At 30.1% G+C, this 14,270-nt stretch overlaps 1 protein-coding gene across 1 annotated transcript in view; it reads right to left on the reverse strand.

The window, feature by feature from the left end:
* Positions 1-11,055: 11,055 nt before the first annotated feature.
* fbln2 (fibulin 2) overlaps positions 11,056-14,270 on the reverse strand; it is a 124,242-nt gene continuing 121,027 nt past the window's right edge. Inside the window, exon 15 of the mRNA XM_030135203.1 lies at positions 11,056-11,676. Coding sequence (XP_029991063.1) covers positions 11,316-11,676 — 361 coding nt within the window. The 3' untranslated portion in view covers positions 11,056-11,315. The remainder of the gene's footprint in view (positions 11,677-14,270) is intronic.

Below are 14,270 nucleotides of genomic sequence, written 5' to 3' on the forward strand. Positions count from 1 at the left end.
TATTATATTATGATTATAGTGGTAAATTTTGTGATTTCTGTTTGTTATCAATGAAAATGCAAAGGTTCTTCATCTATAAATGTAATGTTAAGTGTCATTTAGCATCAAAAAAGAACAAAAAATGTCAGAAAAATACAACAATTTTGCAAATTTTGTCAATAAATGCAAAATATCGTAATACAACAGTGATGGTCAAATTTTTTCTGGAATTAAATTCATTCATTCATTCATTCATTCATTCATGCATTCTTCTGTGGCATAAAGTCAGGTGTTTATTTCACATGTTGAATTGGATTTTCTGACATGAAGTGTGACATGAAGTGTAATTTAGCATCAAAAAAGAACAAAACATTCAGAAAAATATGAGAATTTTGCATGTTTTTGTCACTAAATGAAAAATATCGTAATACAACAGTGATGGTAAAAAAAAAAAAAAAAAAAAAAAAATTCTGCTCTTAAATCACCATAAAGTCCTAAAGCTGAACCTTTTGAACTATACTCTTCTGCAGCATTCATTCATTCATTCTTCTGCAGCATAAATTCAGGTGTTTATTTCACATGTTAAGTTGGATTTTCTCTGTTCTGTGATGGGATATACTGTACGTGAACTGACTGATATTAAATGCAGTATTTGAGAAGAAGGTTGTACATAATTGTAAGAGAGTACAACTTAATGAAAAAATATATTATATTATGATTATAGTGGTAAATTTTGTGATTTCTGTTTGTTATCAATGAAAATGCAAAGGTTCTTCATCTATAAATGTAATGTTAAGTGTCATTTAGCATCAAAAAAGAACAAAAAATGTCAGAAAAATACAAGAATTTTGCATTTTTTGTCACTAAATGAAAAATATCGTAATACAACAGTGATGGTGATTTTTTTTTTCTGCAATTAAATCACCATAAAGTCCTAAAGCTGAACCTTTTGAACTATACTCTTCTGCAGTATTCATTCATTCATTCATTCATTCATTCTTCTGCAGCATAAATTCAGGTATTTATTTCACATGTTGAATTGGAATTTCTCTGTACTATGATGGGATATACTGGACATGAACTGACTGATATTAAATGGAATATTTGAGAAGAAGGTTGGACATAATTGTGAGAGTACAACTTAATAAAAAAATATATTATATTATGATTATAGTGGTAAATTTTGTGATTTCTGTTTGTTATCAATGAAAATGCAAAAGTTATTCAGCTATAAATGTGATGCTAAGTGTCATTTAGCATCAAAAAAGAACAAAAAATGTCAGAAAAATACAAGAATTTTGCAAATTTTGTCAATAAATGCAAAATATCGTAATACAACAGTGATGGTGATTTTTTTTTTCTGCAATTAAATCACCATAAATTCCTAAACCTGAACCTTTTGAATTATAATCTTCTGCAGCATTCATTCATTCATTCTTCTGCAGCATAAATTCAGGTGTTTATTTCACATGTTGAATTGGAATTTCCCTGTCTTTTGATGGGATATACTGTATATGAACCGAAAAGTACAGACTGATATTAAATGCAGTATTTGAGAAGAAGGTTAGACATAATTGTAAGAGAGCACAACTTAATGAAAAAATATATTATATTATGATTATAGTGGTAAATTTTGTGATTTCTGTTTGTTATCAATGAAAATGCAAAGGTTCTTCATCTATAAATGTAATGTTAAGTGTCATTTAGCATCAAAAAAGAACAAAAAATGTCAGAAAAATACAACAATTTTGCAAATTTTGTCAATAAATGCAAAATATCGTAATACAACAGTGATGGTCAAATTTTTTCTGGAATTAAATTCATTCATTCATTCATTCATTCATTCATGCATTCTTCTGCGGCATAAAGTCAGGTGTTTATTTCACATGTTGAATTGGATTTTCTGACATGAAGTGTGACATGAAGTGTAATTTAGCATCAAAAAAGAACAAAACATTCAGAAAAATATGAGAATTTTGCATGTTTTTGTCACTAAATGAAAAATATCGTAATACAACAGTGATGGTAAAAAAAAAAAAAAAAAAAAAAAAAGATTCTGCTCTTAAATCACCATAAAGTCCTAAAGCTGAACCTTTTGAACTATACTCTTCTGCAGCATTCATTCATTCATTCTTCTGCAGCATAAATTCAGGTGTTTATTTCACATGTTAAGTTGGATTTTCTCTGTTCTGTGATGGGATATACTGTACGTGAACTGACTGATATTAAATGCAGTATTTGAGAAGAAGGTTGTACATAATTGTAAGAGAGTACAACTTAATGAAAAAATATATTATATTATGATTATAGTGGTAAATTTTGTGATTTCTGTTTGTTATCAATGAAAATGCAAAGGTTCTTCATCTATAAATGTAATGTTAAGTGTCATTTAGCATCAAAAAAGAACAAAAAATGTCAGAAAAATACAAGAATTTTGCATTTTTTGTCACTAAATGAAAAATATCGTAATACAACAGTGATGGTGATTTTTTTTTTCTGCAATTAAATCACCATAAATTCCTAAACCTGAACCTTTTGAACTATACTCTTCCGCAGCATTCATTCATTCATTCTTCTGCGGCATAAAGTCAGGTGTTTATTTCACATGTAAAGTTGGATTTTCTCTGTTCTATGATGGGATATACTGGACATGAACTGACTGATATTAAATGGAATATTTGAGAAGAAGGTTGGACATAATTGTGAGAGTACAACTTAATAAAAAAATATATTATATTATGATTATAGTGGTAAATTTTGTGATTTCTGTTTGTTATCAATGAAAATGCAAAAGTTATTCAGCTATAAATGTGATGCTAAGTGTCATTTAGCATCAAAAAAGAACAAAAAATGTCAGAAAAATACAAGAATTTTGCAAATTTTGTCAATAAATGCAAAATATCGTAATACAACAGTGATGGTGATTTTTTTTTTTCTGCAATTAAATCACCATAAATTCCTAAACCTGAACCTTTTGAATTATAATCTTCTGCGTTCATTCATTCATTCATTCATTCATTCTTCTGCAGCATAAATTCAGGTGTTTATTTCACATGTTGAATTGGAATTTCCCTGTCTTTTGATGGGATATACTGTATATGAACCGAAAAGTACAGACTGATATTAAATGCAGTATTTGAGAAGAAGGTTGGACATAATGGTAAGAGAGCACAACTTAATGAAAAAATATATTATATTATGATTATAGTGGTAAATTTTGTGATTTCTGTTTGTTATCAATGAAAATGCAAAGGTTCTTCATCTATAAATGTAATGTTAAGTGTCATTTAGCATCAAAAAAGAACAAAAAATGTCAGAAAAATACAACAATTTTGCAAATTTTGTCAATAAATGCAAAATATCGTAATACAACAGTGATGGTCAAATTTTTTCTGGAATTAAATTCATCCATTCATTCATTCATTCATTCATTCATGCATTCTTCTGCGGCATAAAGTCAGGTGTTTATTTCACATGTTGAATTGGATTTTCTGACATGAAGTGTGACATGAAGTGTAATTTAGCATCAAAAAAGAACAAAACATTCAGAAAAATATGAGAATTTTGCATGTTTTTGTCACTAAATGAAAAATATCGTAATACAACAGTGATGGTAAAAAAAAAAATAAAAAAAAAATTCTGCTCTTAAATCACCATAAAGTCCTAAAGCTGAACCTTTTGAACTATACTCTTCTGCAGCATTCATTCATTCATTCATTCATTCATTCTTCTGCAGCATAAATTCAGGTGTTTATTTCACATGTTAAGTTGGATTTTCTCTGTTCTACGATGGGATATACTGTACGTGAACTGACTGATATTAAATGCAGTATTTGAGAAGAAGGTTGTACATAATTGTAAGAGAGTACAACTTAATGAAAAAATATATTATATTATGATTATAGTGGTAAATTTTGTGATTTCTGTTTGTTATCAATGAAAATGCAAAGGTTCTTCATCTATAAATGTAATGTTAAGTGTCATTTAGCATCAAAAAAGAACAAAAAATGTCAGAAAAATACAAGAATTTTGCATTTTTTGTCACTAAATGAAAAATATCGTAATACAACAGTGATGGTGATTTTTTTTTTTTCTGCAATTAAATCACCATAAAGTCCTAAAGCTGAACCTTTTGAACTATACTCTTCTGCAGTATTCATTCATTCATTCATTCATTCATTCATTCTTCTGCAGCATAAATTCAGGTATTTATTTCACATGTTGAATTGGAATTTCTCTGTACTATGATGGGATATACTGGACATGAACTGACTGATATTAAATGGAATATTTGAGAAGAAGGTTGTACATAATTGTAAGAGAGTACAACTTAATAAAAAAATATATTATATTATGATTATAGTGGTAAATTTTGTGATTTCTGTTTGTTATCAATGAAAATGCAAAAGTTATTCAGCTATAAATGTGATGCTAAGTGTCATTTAGCATCAAAAAAGAACAAAAAATGTCAGAAAAATACAAGAATTTTGCAAATTTTGTCAATAAATGCAAAATATCGTAATACAACAGTGATGGTGATTTTTTTTTTTATGCAATTAAATCACCATAAATTCCTAAACCTGAACCTTTTGAATTATAATCTTCTGCAGCATTCATTCATTCATTCATTCATTCTTCTGCAGCATAAATTCAGGTGTTTATTTCACATGTTGAATTGGAATTTCCCTGTCTTTTGATGGGATATACTGTATATGAACCGAAAAGTACAGACTGATATTAAATGCAGTATTTGAGAAGAAGGTTGGACATAATGGTAAGAGAGCACAACTTAATGAAAAAATATATTATATTATGATTATAGTGGTAAATTTTGTGATTTCTGTTTGTTATCAATGAAAATGCAAAGGTTCTTCATCTATAAATGTAATGTTAAGTGTCATTTAGCATCAAAAAAGAACAAAAAATGTCAGAAAAATACAACAATTTTGCAAATTTTGTCAATAAATGCAAAATATCGTAATACAACAGTGATGGTCAAATTTTTTCTGGAATTAAATTCATTCATTCATTCATTCATTCATTCATGCATTCTTCTGCGGCATAAAGTCAGGTGTTTATTTCACATGTTGAATTGGATTTTCTGACATGAAGTGTGACATGAAGTGTAATTTAGCATCAAAAAAGAACAAAACATTCAGAAAAATATGAGAATTTTGCATGTTTTTGTCACTAAATGAAAAATATCGTAATACAACAGTGATGGTAAAAAAAAAAAAAAAAAAAAAAAAAAGATTCTGCTCTTAAATCACCATAAAGTCCTAAAGCTGAACCTTTTGAACTATACTCTTCTGCAGCATTCATTCATTCATTCATTCATTCATTCTTCTGCAGCATAAATTCAGGTGTTTATTTCACATGTTAAGTTGGATTTTCTCTGTTCTGTGATGGGATATACTGTACGTGAACTGACTGATATTAAATGCAGTATTTGAGAAGAAGGTTGTACATAATTGTAAGAGAGTACAACTTAATGAAAAAATATATTATATTATGATTATAGTGGTAAATTTTGTGATTTCTGTTTGTTATCAATGAAAATGCAAAGGTTCTTCATCTATAAATGTGATGTTAAGTGTCATTTAGCATCAAAAAAGAACAAAAAATGTCAGAGAAATACAAGAATTTTGCATTTTTTGTCACTAAATGAAAAATATCGTAATACAACAGGGATGGTGATTTTTTTTTCTGCAATTAAATCACCATAAAGTCCTAAAGCTGAACCTTTTGAACTATACTCTTCTGCGGTATTCATTCATTCATTCATTCATTCATTCATTCATTCTTCTGCAGCATAAATTCAGGTATTTATTTCACATGTTGAATTGGAATTTCTCTGTACTATGATGGGATATACTGGACATGAACTGACTGATATTAAATGGAATTTTTGAGAAGAAGGTTGTACATAATTGTAAGAGAGTACAACTTAATGAAAAAATATATTATATTATGATTATAGTGGTAAATTTTGTGATTTCTGTTTGTTATCAATGAAAATGCAAAAGTTATTCAGCTATAAATGTGATGCTAAGTGTCATTTAGCATCAAAAAAGAACAAAAAATGTCAGAAAAATACAAGAATTTTGCAAATTTTGTCAATAAATGCAAAATATCGTAATACAACAGTGATGGTGATTTTTTTTTCTGCAATGAAATCACCATAAAGTCGTAAACCTGAACCCTTTGAATTATCTTCTGCAGCATTCATTCATTCATTCTTCTGCAGCATAAATTCAGGTGTTCATTTCACATGTTGAATTGGAATTTCCCTGTCTTTTGATGGGATATACTGTATATGAACTGAAAAGTACAGACTGATATTAAATGCAGTATTTGAGAAGAAGGTTGTACATAATTGTAAGAGAGTACAACTTAATGAAAAAATATATTATATTGTGATTTCTGTTTGTTATCAATGAAAATGCAAAAGCTATTCGTCTAGAAATGTGATGTTAAGTGTCATTTAGCATCAAAAAAGAACTAAAAATGCCAGAAAAATACAAGAATTTTGCATTTTTTGTCACTAAATGCAAAATATCGTAATACAACAGTGATGGTCAAATTTTTTCTGTAATTAAATTCATTCATTCATTCATTCATTCATTCATTCTTCTGCGGCATAAAGTCAGGTGTTTATTTCACATGTTGAGTTGGATTTTCTCTGTTCTATGATGGGATATACTGTACATTTCATAACAAGTACTGACTGATATTAAACAGAATATTTGAGAAAAAGGTTGGACATAACTGTAGAGAAGCACCATTTAGTGGAAAAATACATTAAATTATAATTATAGAGGTGAATTTTGTGATTTCTGTTTGTTATCAATGAAAATGCAAAGGTTGTTCATCTAGAAATGTGATGTTAAGTGTCATTTAGCATCAAAAAAGAACCAAAAATATCAGAAAAATACAAGAAAAAATAAACCACATTCATTTTGTTTGGTTTTTCAGGTCACTGTTAATTAAATCACATCCGATACTCATTGTATCTTAATTAACAATAGCAGTCGTTAAGATGCTCGGAGCTATTATTAATCCAAGATGACGGTTTGGATGAAATTAAAGAGTTTTGGTTCAGTTTTGTTTTTTAATTTCATCCTGTAGTTTAGTGTTTTCTTCATACGTTTTGCTTATATTTCATATATCCTGTAATTCCATCTGCCATTTTTTGTTGAGTCCTGTTAAAACTAATTAAAACCACGTTAAATCCTGTATGAGTACTTGCGTGACCCTTCTGATCCTCCATAACAACATCCAAACACTGGCGGGTTAAAGCTATTTTACATTTACAAGCTGTAAAATACTTTGATAATTACAAATACAAGCTTTGTTCGGAAATGATTGTCGTAGAAATTCCATGATAATAATAATAATATCCTGCAGCTGGAAATACAGGATGTCCACAAAGTCTCTTTACACTTTAAACAAAATTATTACAAAAGCAATCGATTAGATATGGTAATCAGATTTGTTCTTTGTACTAGTGGTTATCAACGTTTTTAACCCATAAAGACCCAGTGATACTTTTGTGTCAGTTCCCAAATGTATTTTTCTCTGTATTTTAATCTTTCTTAAGCAATTTATCATCATTTATTCTAATATTATCCTCTGTATTTATATTTTTTCAGTGAAAATCAGGTATTTTCCTATATTTAATTCACTGATCATGTAAATGTTCATAAAAATTTGACTAAATTCAAAGGTTATTATATCAGAAAAAGAAGAAAAATAAAAATAAAAAAAGCGCTATAGAAATCTAATCCATTATTATTATTATTATTATTATTATTATTATTATTATTATTATTATTATTAAAAAACTGAAGAAAAAGTGACATTTTCAGCTAAATTTATCATTAACCCTATCACGCCAAACGTATCATATTTGACACATGAGTTTTGAAGCCCTCTACATGATCAGTGTGATATTTTTTGTCTTAAAAAAACTGATGTATACAATTAGATATATGACTGATCCACACCTCTGCTTCTTCTTGGTTTTTATGGCAGTTGCCAAGGTAACAAGGTGCACTGTGTACTGGTGAAATGCACCAAATCTAAGCAATTTAGACTAATTATTATTACTGGCTCTATTTATCGGTGAAAACTTTAACCCTATCACGCCAAACGTATCATATTTGACACATGAGTTTTGAAGCCCTCTACATGATCAGTGTGATATTTTTTGTCTTGAAAAACCTGATGTATACAATTAGATACATACAATACACAGATAATCCACCAGGGGGAGGAGTTCATTCACCAGAGGCCTTTCCAGTGACACTACAAGACTGACATTAATGAGGAAGGAGGAATTTGTTAGACATGCTTGTGTTATATTATGTTTTTGTTTGTTCAAAAATAATAATATTTGAGCATTGAGACCCGATGTATCAAATACGATACAAAATTGAAACTCATACATGGAAATTGATATTTGAAAAAAAATGTTTTGGTTGTTCTGCAGGACCAATAAAAGCTCCAGTTTCAAAGAAATGGAATTTTCTGTCGATTTACTGGTTCAGACTTTACAGGGTTGATGGATCATGAACCCTGTACTGTACTGGTCCATTTTGTTGGCTATTTAATAAATTTTCCTTCATTTTTGTTAAATTTTTTTGGGTTATTTTGTTTATTTTTAACATTTTCTTGCCGATTTCTTTATTTTTGTTGTTATTGTTGTTGCTTTTTCAATTTTGTTCCATTTGTGGCTCATTTTGTTATAACTTATTATTTTACTGATTTAATATTTGTTTTTATTCCTTTTATTCATTACTTTGGCTGTTTTTGTTCATTTTGTTGCATATTTTTTTCACATTTTTTTTGTATTTTTTCTTCACTATTGTTCATTTCATCGTCTGTCATTGATCCAACTCCATGGGTTTTACTGGTGAATCGATGTTGTAGAAGATGACGGTGTTTCCACGGTAACTACGGAGCCTCTGAACGTCCAAATGGGTCATATCTGATGACCATGAAAAGATGAAGAACTGTATTTTACAACAATTATTTCAGCATATTTCTTCAATTTTGTTTAGTTTGTGGCTTATTTTGTTACAACTTATTATTTTATCGATTTATTATTTGTTTTTTTTCCCATTTATTCATTACTTTGGCTGTTTTTGTTCATTCTGTTGCTTATATAATTTTCTTAAAACTTTGACTCAGTTTTTTGCTTATTTTTTCCACATTAATTCTCATTTTTTTCTTCAGTTTTGTTCATTTTATCCACTGTCATTGATCCAACTCCATGGGTTTTACTGGTGAATCAATGCTGTAGAAGATGACGGTGTTTCCACGGTAACTACGGAGCCTCTGAACGTCCAAATGGGTCATATCTGATGACCATGAAAAGATGAAGAACTGTATTTTACACCAATTATTGACATGTATCGATAGGATTAGTGGATCAACAGGTATTAATCAGTTTAGATCAGTAGATGGTTTTGGTCGATAGCGGCTGTTTGTATCTTTATGGGTTAAATGAGGCAAAAAAACATCAATATCTATTTTCATTTTGTAATAATTTCCACAGATTTGTCCGTTCATTTGCTTTTGTAATAAATGTATGGTGGCCCAGAGGTGCAACAGCCCAAAAAATTATCCACTTTACAAAAAAAAGAACAGCCCAAAAAATTATCCACTATAAAAAAAAAAAAGAGAACAGCCCAAAAAATTATCCACTATATATATTTTAAAATAACTGTATTTTTAGCGCACTGACCTCCACTTCTGGTGGGTTACTTCGTTAGCATTAGCCACATTAGCTGAAGACCTTAAAAATGTTCAGCCTATGCTTTTATTTTTTTCTGGTGGCCTTAATTTTAAAGCAAAAGACCTTTTGGGTAAACAGCGTCCCCTGAATTGAAAAGGTGGATGATGTTTTTTTTTTCTTATGGTGGATAATTTTTTGGGCTGTTCTTTTTTTCTTATAGTGGATAATTTTTTGGGCTGTTCTCTTTTTTTCTTATGGTGGATAATTTTTTGGGCTGTTCTTTTTTTCTTATAGTGGATACTTTTTTGGGCTGTTCTCTTTTTTTCTTATAGTGGATAATTTTTTGGCCTGTTCTCTTATTTTTCTTATAGTGGATAATTTTTTGGGCTGTTCTCTTTTTTTTTCTTATAGTGGATAATTTTTTGGGCTGTTCTCTTTTTTTCTTATAGTGGATAATTTTTTTGGGCTGTTCTCTTTTTTTCTTATAGTGGATAATTTTTTGGCCTGTTTTCTTTTTTTTTTTTTTTTTAGTGGATACATTTTTGGCCTGTTCTCTTTTTTTCTTATAGTGGATATTTTTTGGCCTGTTTTCTTTTTTTTTTTTTTATAGTGGATACATTTTTGGCCTGTTCTCTTTTTTTCTTATAGTGGATAATTTTTTGGGCTGTTCTCTTTTTTTTCTTATAGTGGATCATTTTTTGGCCTGTTCTCTTTTTTATCTTATAGTGGATAATTTTTTGGCCTGTTCTCTTATTTTTCTTATAGTGGATAATTTTTTGGACTGTTCTCTTTTTTTCTTATAGTGGATACTTTTTTGGGCTGTTCTCTTTTTTTCTTATAGTGGATAATTTTTTGGCCTGTTCTCTTATTTTTCTTATAGTGGATAATTTTTTGGGCTGTTCTCTTTTTTTTTCTTATAGTGGATAATTTTTTGGGCTGTTCTCTTTTTTTCTTATAGTGGATAATTTTTTTGGGCTGTTCTCTTTTTTTTCTTATAGTGGATAATTTTTTGGCCTGTTTTCTTTTTTTTTTTTTTTTTTTTATAGTGGATACATTTTTGGCCTGTTCTCTTTTTTTCTTATAGTGGATAATTTTTTGGCCTGTTTTCTTTTTTTTTTTTTTATAGTGGATACATTTTTGGCCTGTTCTCTTTTTTTCTTATAGTGGATAATTTTTTGGGCTGTTCTCTTTTTTTTCTTATAGTGGATCATTTTTTGGCCTGTTCTCTTTTTTATCTTATAGTGGATAATTTTTTGGCCTGTTCTCTTATTTTTCTTATAGTGGATAATTTTTTGGACTGTTCTTTTTTTCTTACAGTGGATAATTTTTTGGCCTGTTCTCTTCTTTTCTTATAGTGGATAATTTTTTGGGCTGTTCTCTTTTTTTTTCTTATAGTGGATAATTTTTTGGGCTGTTCCACCTCTGGGCCACCGCATAAATGTGTTTGATTGTAAGGAGACTTTATGGACCCCCTGCGTTTATTAACATGCAGATAAAGCAGCTACGAGCCGACGTTTCCAAAGAATCTGCACATACGTGAGGCTTTAGCACCGTGTGAAATGACTCAGTCCGTCTCTGCGTTACTTTGTCGTTACGTCTAAACAGCACTGGATGTGATAAATACGTAGATCCGGGCCACGAAGGAGGTGAGCGCCCCCTGCCTCAGCAGCTTCATCTCCACGTCGATGAGGAAGTCTCTGGGTTGTCGGACCTGCCTCTGCAGGTACACGGCGCCCGTGAAGCTGTTGAGTTTGCGGGTGCTGAAGTAGCCGTCCTCGTTGCCCCGGGTGATGCCGATGACGATGTGGTCTCCGGAGTAGGCGGGGGAGGGGCCGATTCTGAAGATCTGGGCGGGGATGATGATGTTGGTCTGGAAGCTGAGCTGGTAATAGGTGATGCGGACCGGAGAGTTCTGACAGTCCAAGGAGTTGGTGGGACAGCTGAGACGTTCACAGCGTCTGCAAATGGAACAAGGGGTGTTGAGCTGCAGTATGTCATAAACTCCCATTACGTAATAAAAGTTAAAAATGTAATAAGAATGTCATGTCATCTTGTAATAAAGCCACATTATGTAATAAACTGACGCATTTTGTAATAAATTACGTCAACGCATTATATACAGGGATGTCCAATTTTGGTTTTTTTGCCAAAAACTGATATGCCGATATTGTCCAACGCTTAATTTTTGATTCCGATATCTACCGATACCGCTGCCGATATATGTGGGATATTAAACTAATTTTCGGTAACATCACATATCTCCTGTCATGGAATTAACACATCATGCCTAATTTTATTGTGATGCCCCATTGGATGCATTCTCAAATGCGACAAGGCTTTTAAAATGTAAACACTGTCTGTGCAAAGAATACATACTTCAACTTAAGTTGTGGAAAAAATGACATATTTATTTTCTCTCCCTCCCTCCATGAGTCTATTACAGTGTGGCAACTCTACTGTACAATTTTGAAAACTGCACATTTCTTTCAGCTACAAACAATGCTTCATTTACGCGTTGGTAAATGCCGGTGAAATCAAGGCATTATTTTATCGGTTTTAATGATAGGCAAAAGAACCCGATAATGATATTCACCGATATTACATTTTTATGCCAATATCGGTCCAATAATATCGGTGGGCTGAAATTATCGGACATCCCTAATTATATATTAAATTTTTTTCACATTATGTAGTAAGTTATTACAATTTGAGAAATGTATTAAAAAATGCACTTGACACATTTTTATTTTTATTTTTTAAATGTAATTAACATGGTTCATTATGTAATAACAATCCAAATTAATATAATTTCAGAGTAATTTAGAAGAAATAAGTCACAAGAGCTACAGGTAATGGAATCAGAACTTTAACCACACAGTTTAAAGATTAATTTAGCACATTACATTTTGCTGAAAATAAAAATGTGTCAAGTGCATTTTGTAATAAATTTCTCAAATTGTAAGAACTTACTACATAATGCGAAAAAATTTAATACATAATGCATTGAGGTACGTTGAGCCGCATTATGTAATAAATTGCCATTATGTAATAGAAGTTCAAAATGTAATAAGAATGTCACATCATCTTGTAATAAAGTCACATTATGTAATAAACTGACACATTTTGTAAAAAACTATCTCAATGCATTATGTAGTAAATTTTTTCGCATTATGTAGTAAGTTATTACAATTTGAGAAGTTTATTACAAAATGCACCTGACACATTTTTATTTTCAGGAAAATGTAATGTGCTAAATTAATCTTTAAACTTTGTGGTTAAAGTTCTGATTCCATTACCTGTAGCTCCTGTGACTAATTTCTTCTAAACTGCTCTGAAATTATATTAATTTGGATTGTTATTACATAATGAACCATGTTATTACTTTTTTTTTTTTTTTTAAATAAAAAATGTGTCAAGTGCATTTTGTAATAAATTTCTCAAATTGTAATAACTTACTACATAATGCAAAAAAAAAAAAAGTACTACATAATGCATTGAGGTACGTTGAGCTGCATTATGTAACAAATTCCCATTATGTAATAAAAGTTCAAAATGTAATAAGAATGTCACGTCACCTTGTAATAAAGCCGCATTATGTAATAAACTGACGCATTTTGTAATAAACTACGTCAACGCATTATATCGTCAATGTTTTCACATTATGTAGTGAGTTATTACAATTTGAGAAAATTATTACAAAATGCACTTGACACATTTTTATTAAAAAAAAAAAGTAAAAACATGGTTCATTATGTAATAACAATCCAAATTAATATAATTTCAGAGCAATTTAGAAGAAATTAGTCACAGGAGCTACAGGTAATGGAATCAGAACTTTAACCACTAAGTTTAAAGATTAATTTAGCACATTACATTTTCCTGAAAATAAAAATGTGTCAAGTGCATTTTGTAATAAATTTCTCAAATTGTAATAACTTACTACATAATGCAAAAAAATTTACTACATAATGCATTGAGCTAGTTTATTACAAAATGTGTCAGTTTATTACATAATGTGACTTTATTACAAGATGACATGACATTCTTAGTACATGTTGAACTTTTATTACATAATGGGAATTTATTACATACTGCGGCTCAACAGGGTCAAAGGTCAGACTGGGAGTTTATTATGTACAGTGGGTTTGCACTTGTGTTCTAGTTTTTAGTCCTGTATTGCAGGGGTCTCAAACTCATGTTCTTTCAGGTTCCACATTCAGTAGGATCAACACATTTTTTATATTATTTTAAATTATTTTTTATACGAAGCTCTGTACGTAAGGACACGGAAATTACGTGCTATTTCTTTTAATACTTGTTTATTCTCTCACAGGTACATTTAGGGAATTGAAGTAATTATGCAAGGCAGAGTCTGTCACAAAAATGGCTGCTGTTGCAAAATCATTCACGATTTATTTGTGTTTAAATGTTCAGGTTCTGCATGTAACACCAGTGGACACGATGGGTTCCACACCAAACCTGGAATGAGACTGAGATTGATGAAAAACCCACTTGTGTGGATTAGAAAAACCACTAGGATCGACACATTGAA

This window comes from Sphaeramia orbicularis, chromosome 5, assembly GCF_902148855.1.
Source record: "Sphaeramia orbicularis chromosome 5, fSphaOr1.1, whole genome shotgun sequence".
Taxonomy (NCBI): Eukaryota; Metazoa; Chordata; class Actinopteri; order Kurtiformes; family Apogonidae; genus Sphaeramia; species Sphaeramia orbicularis.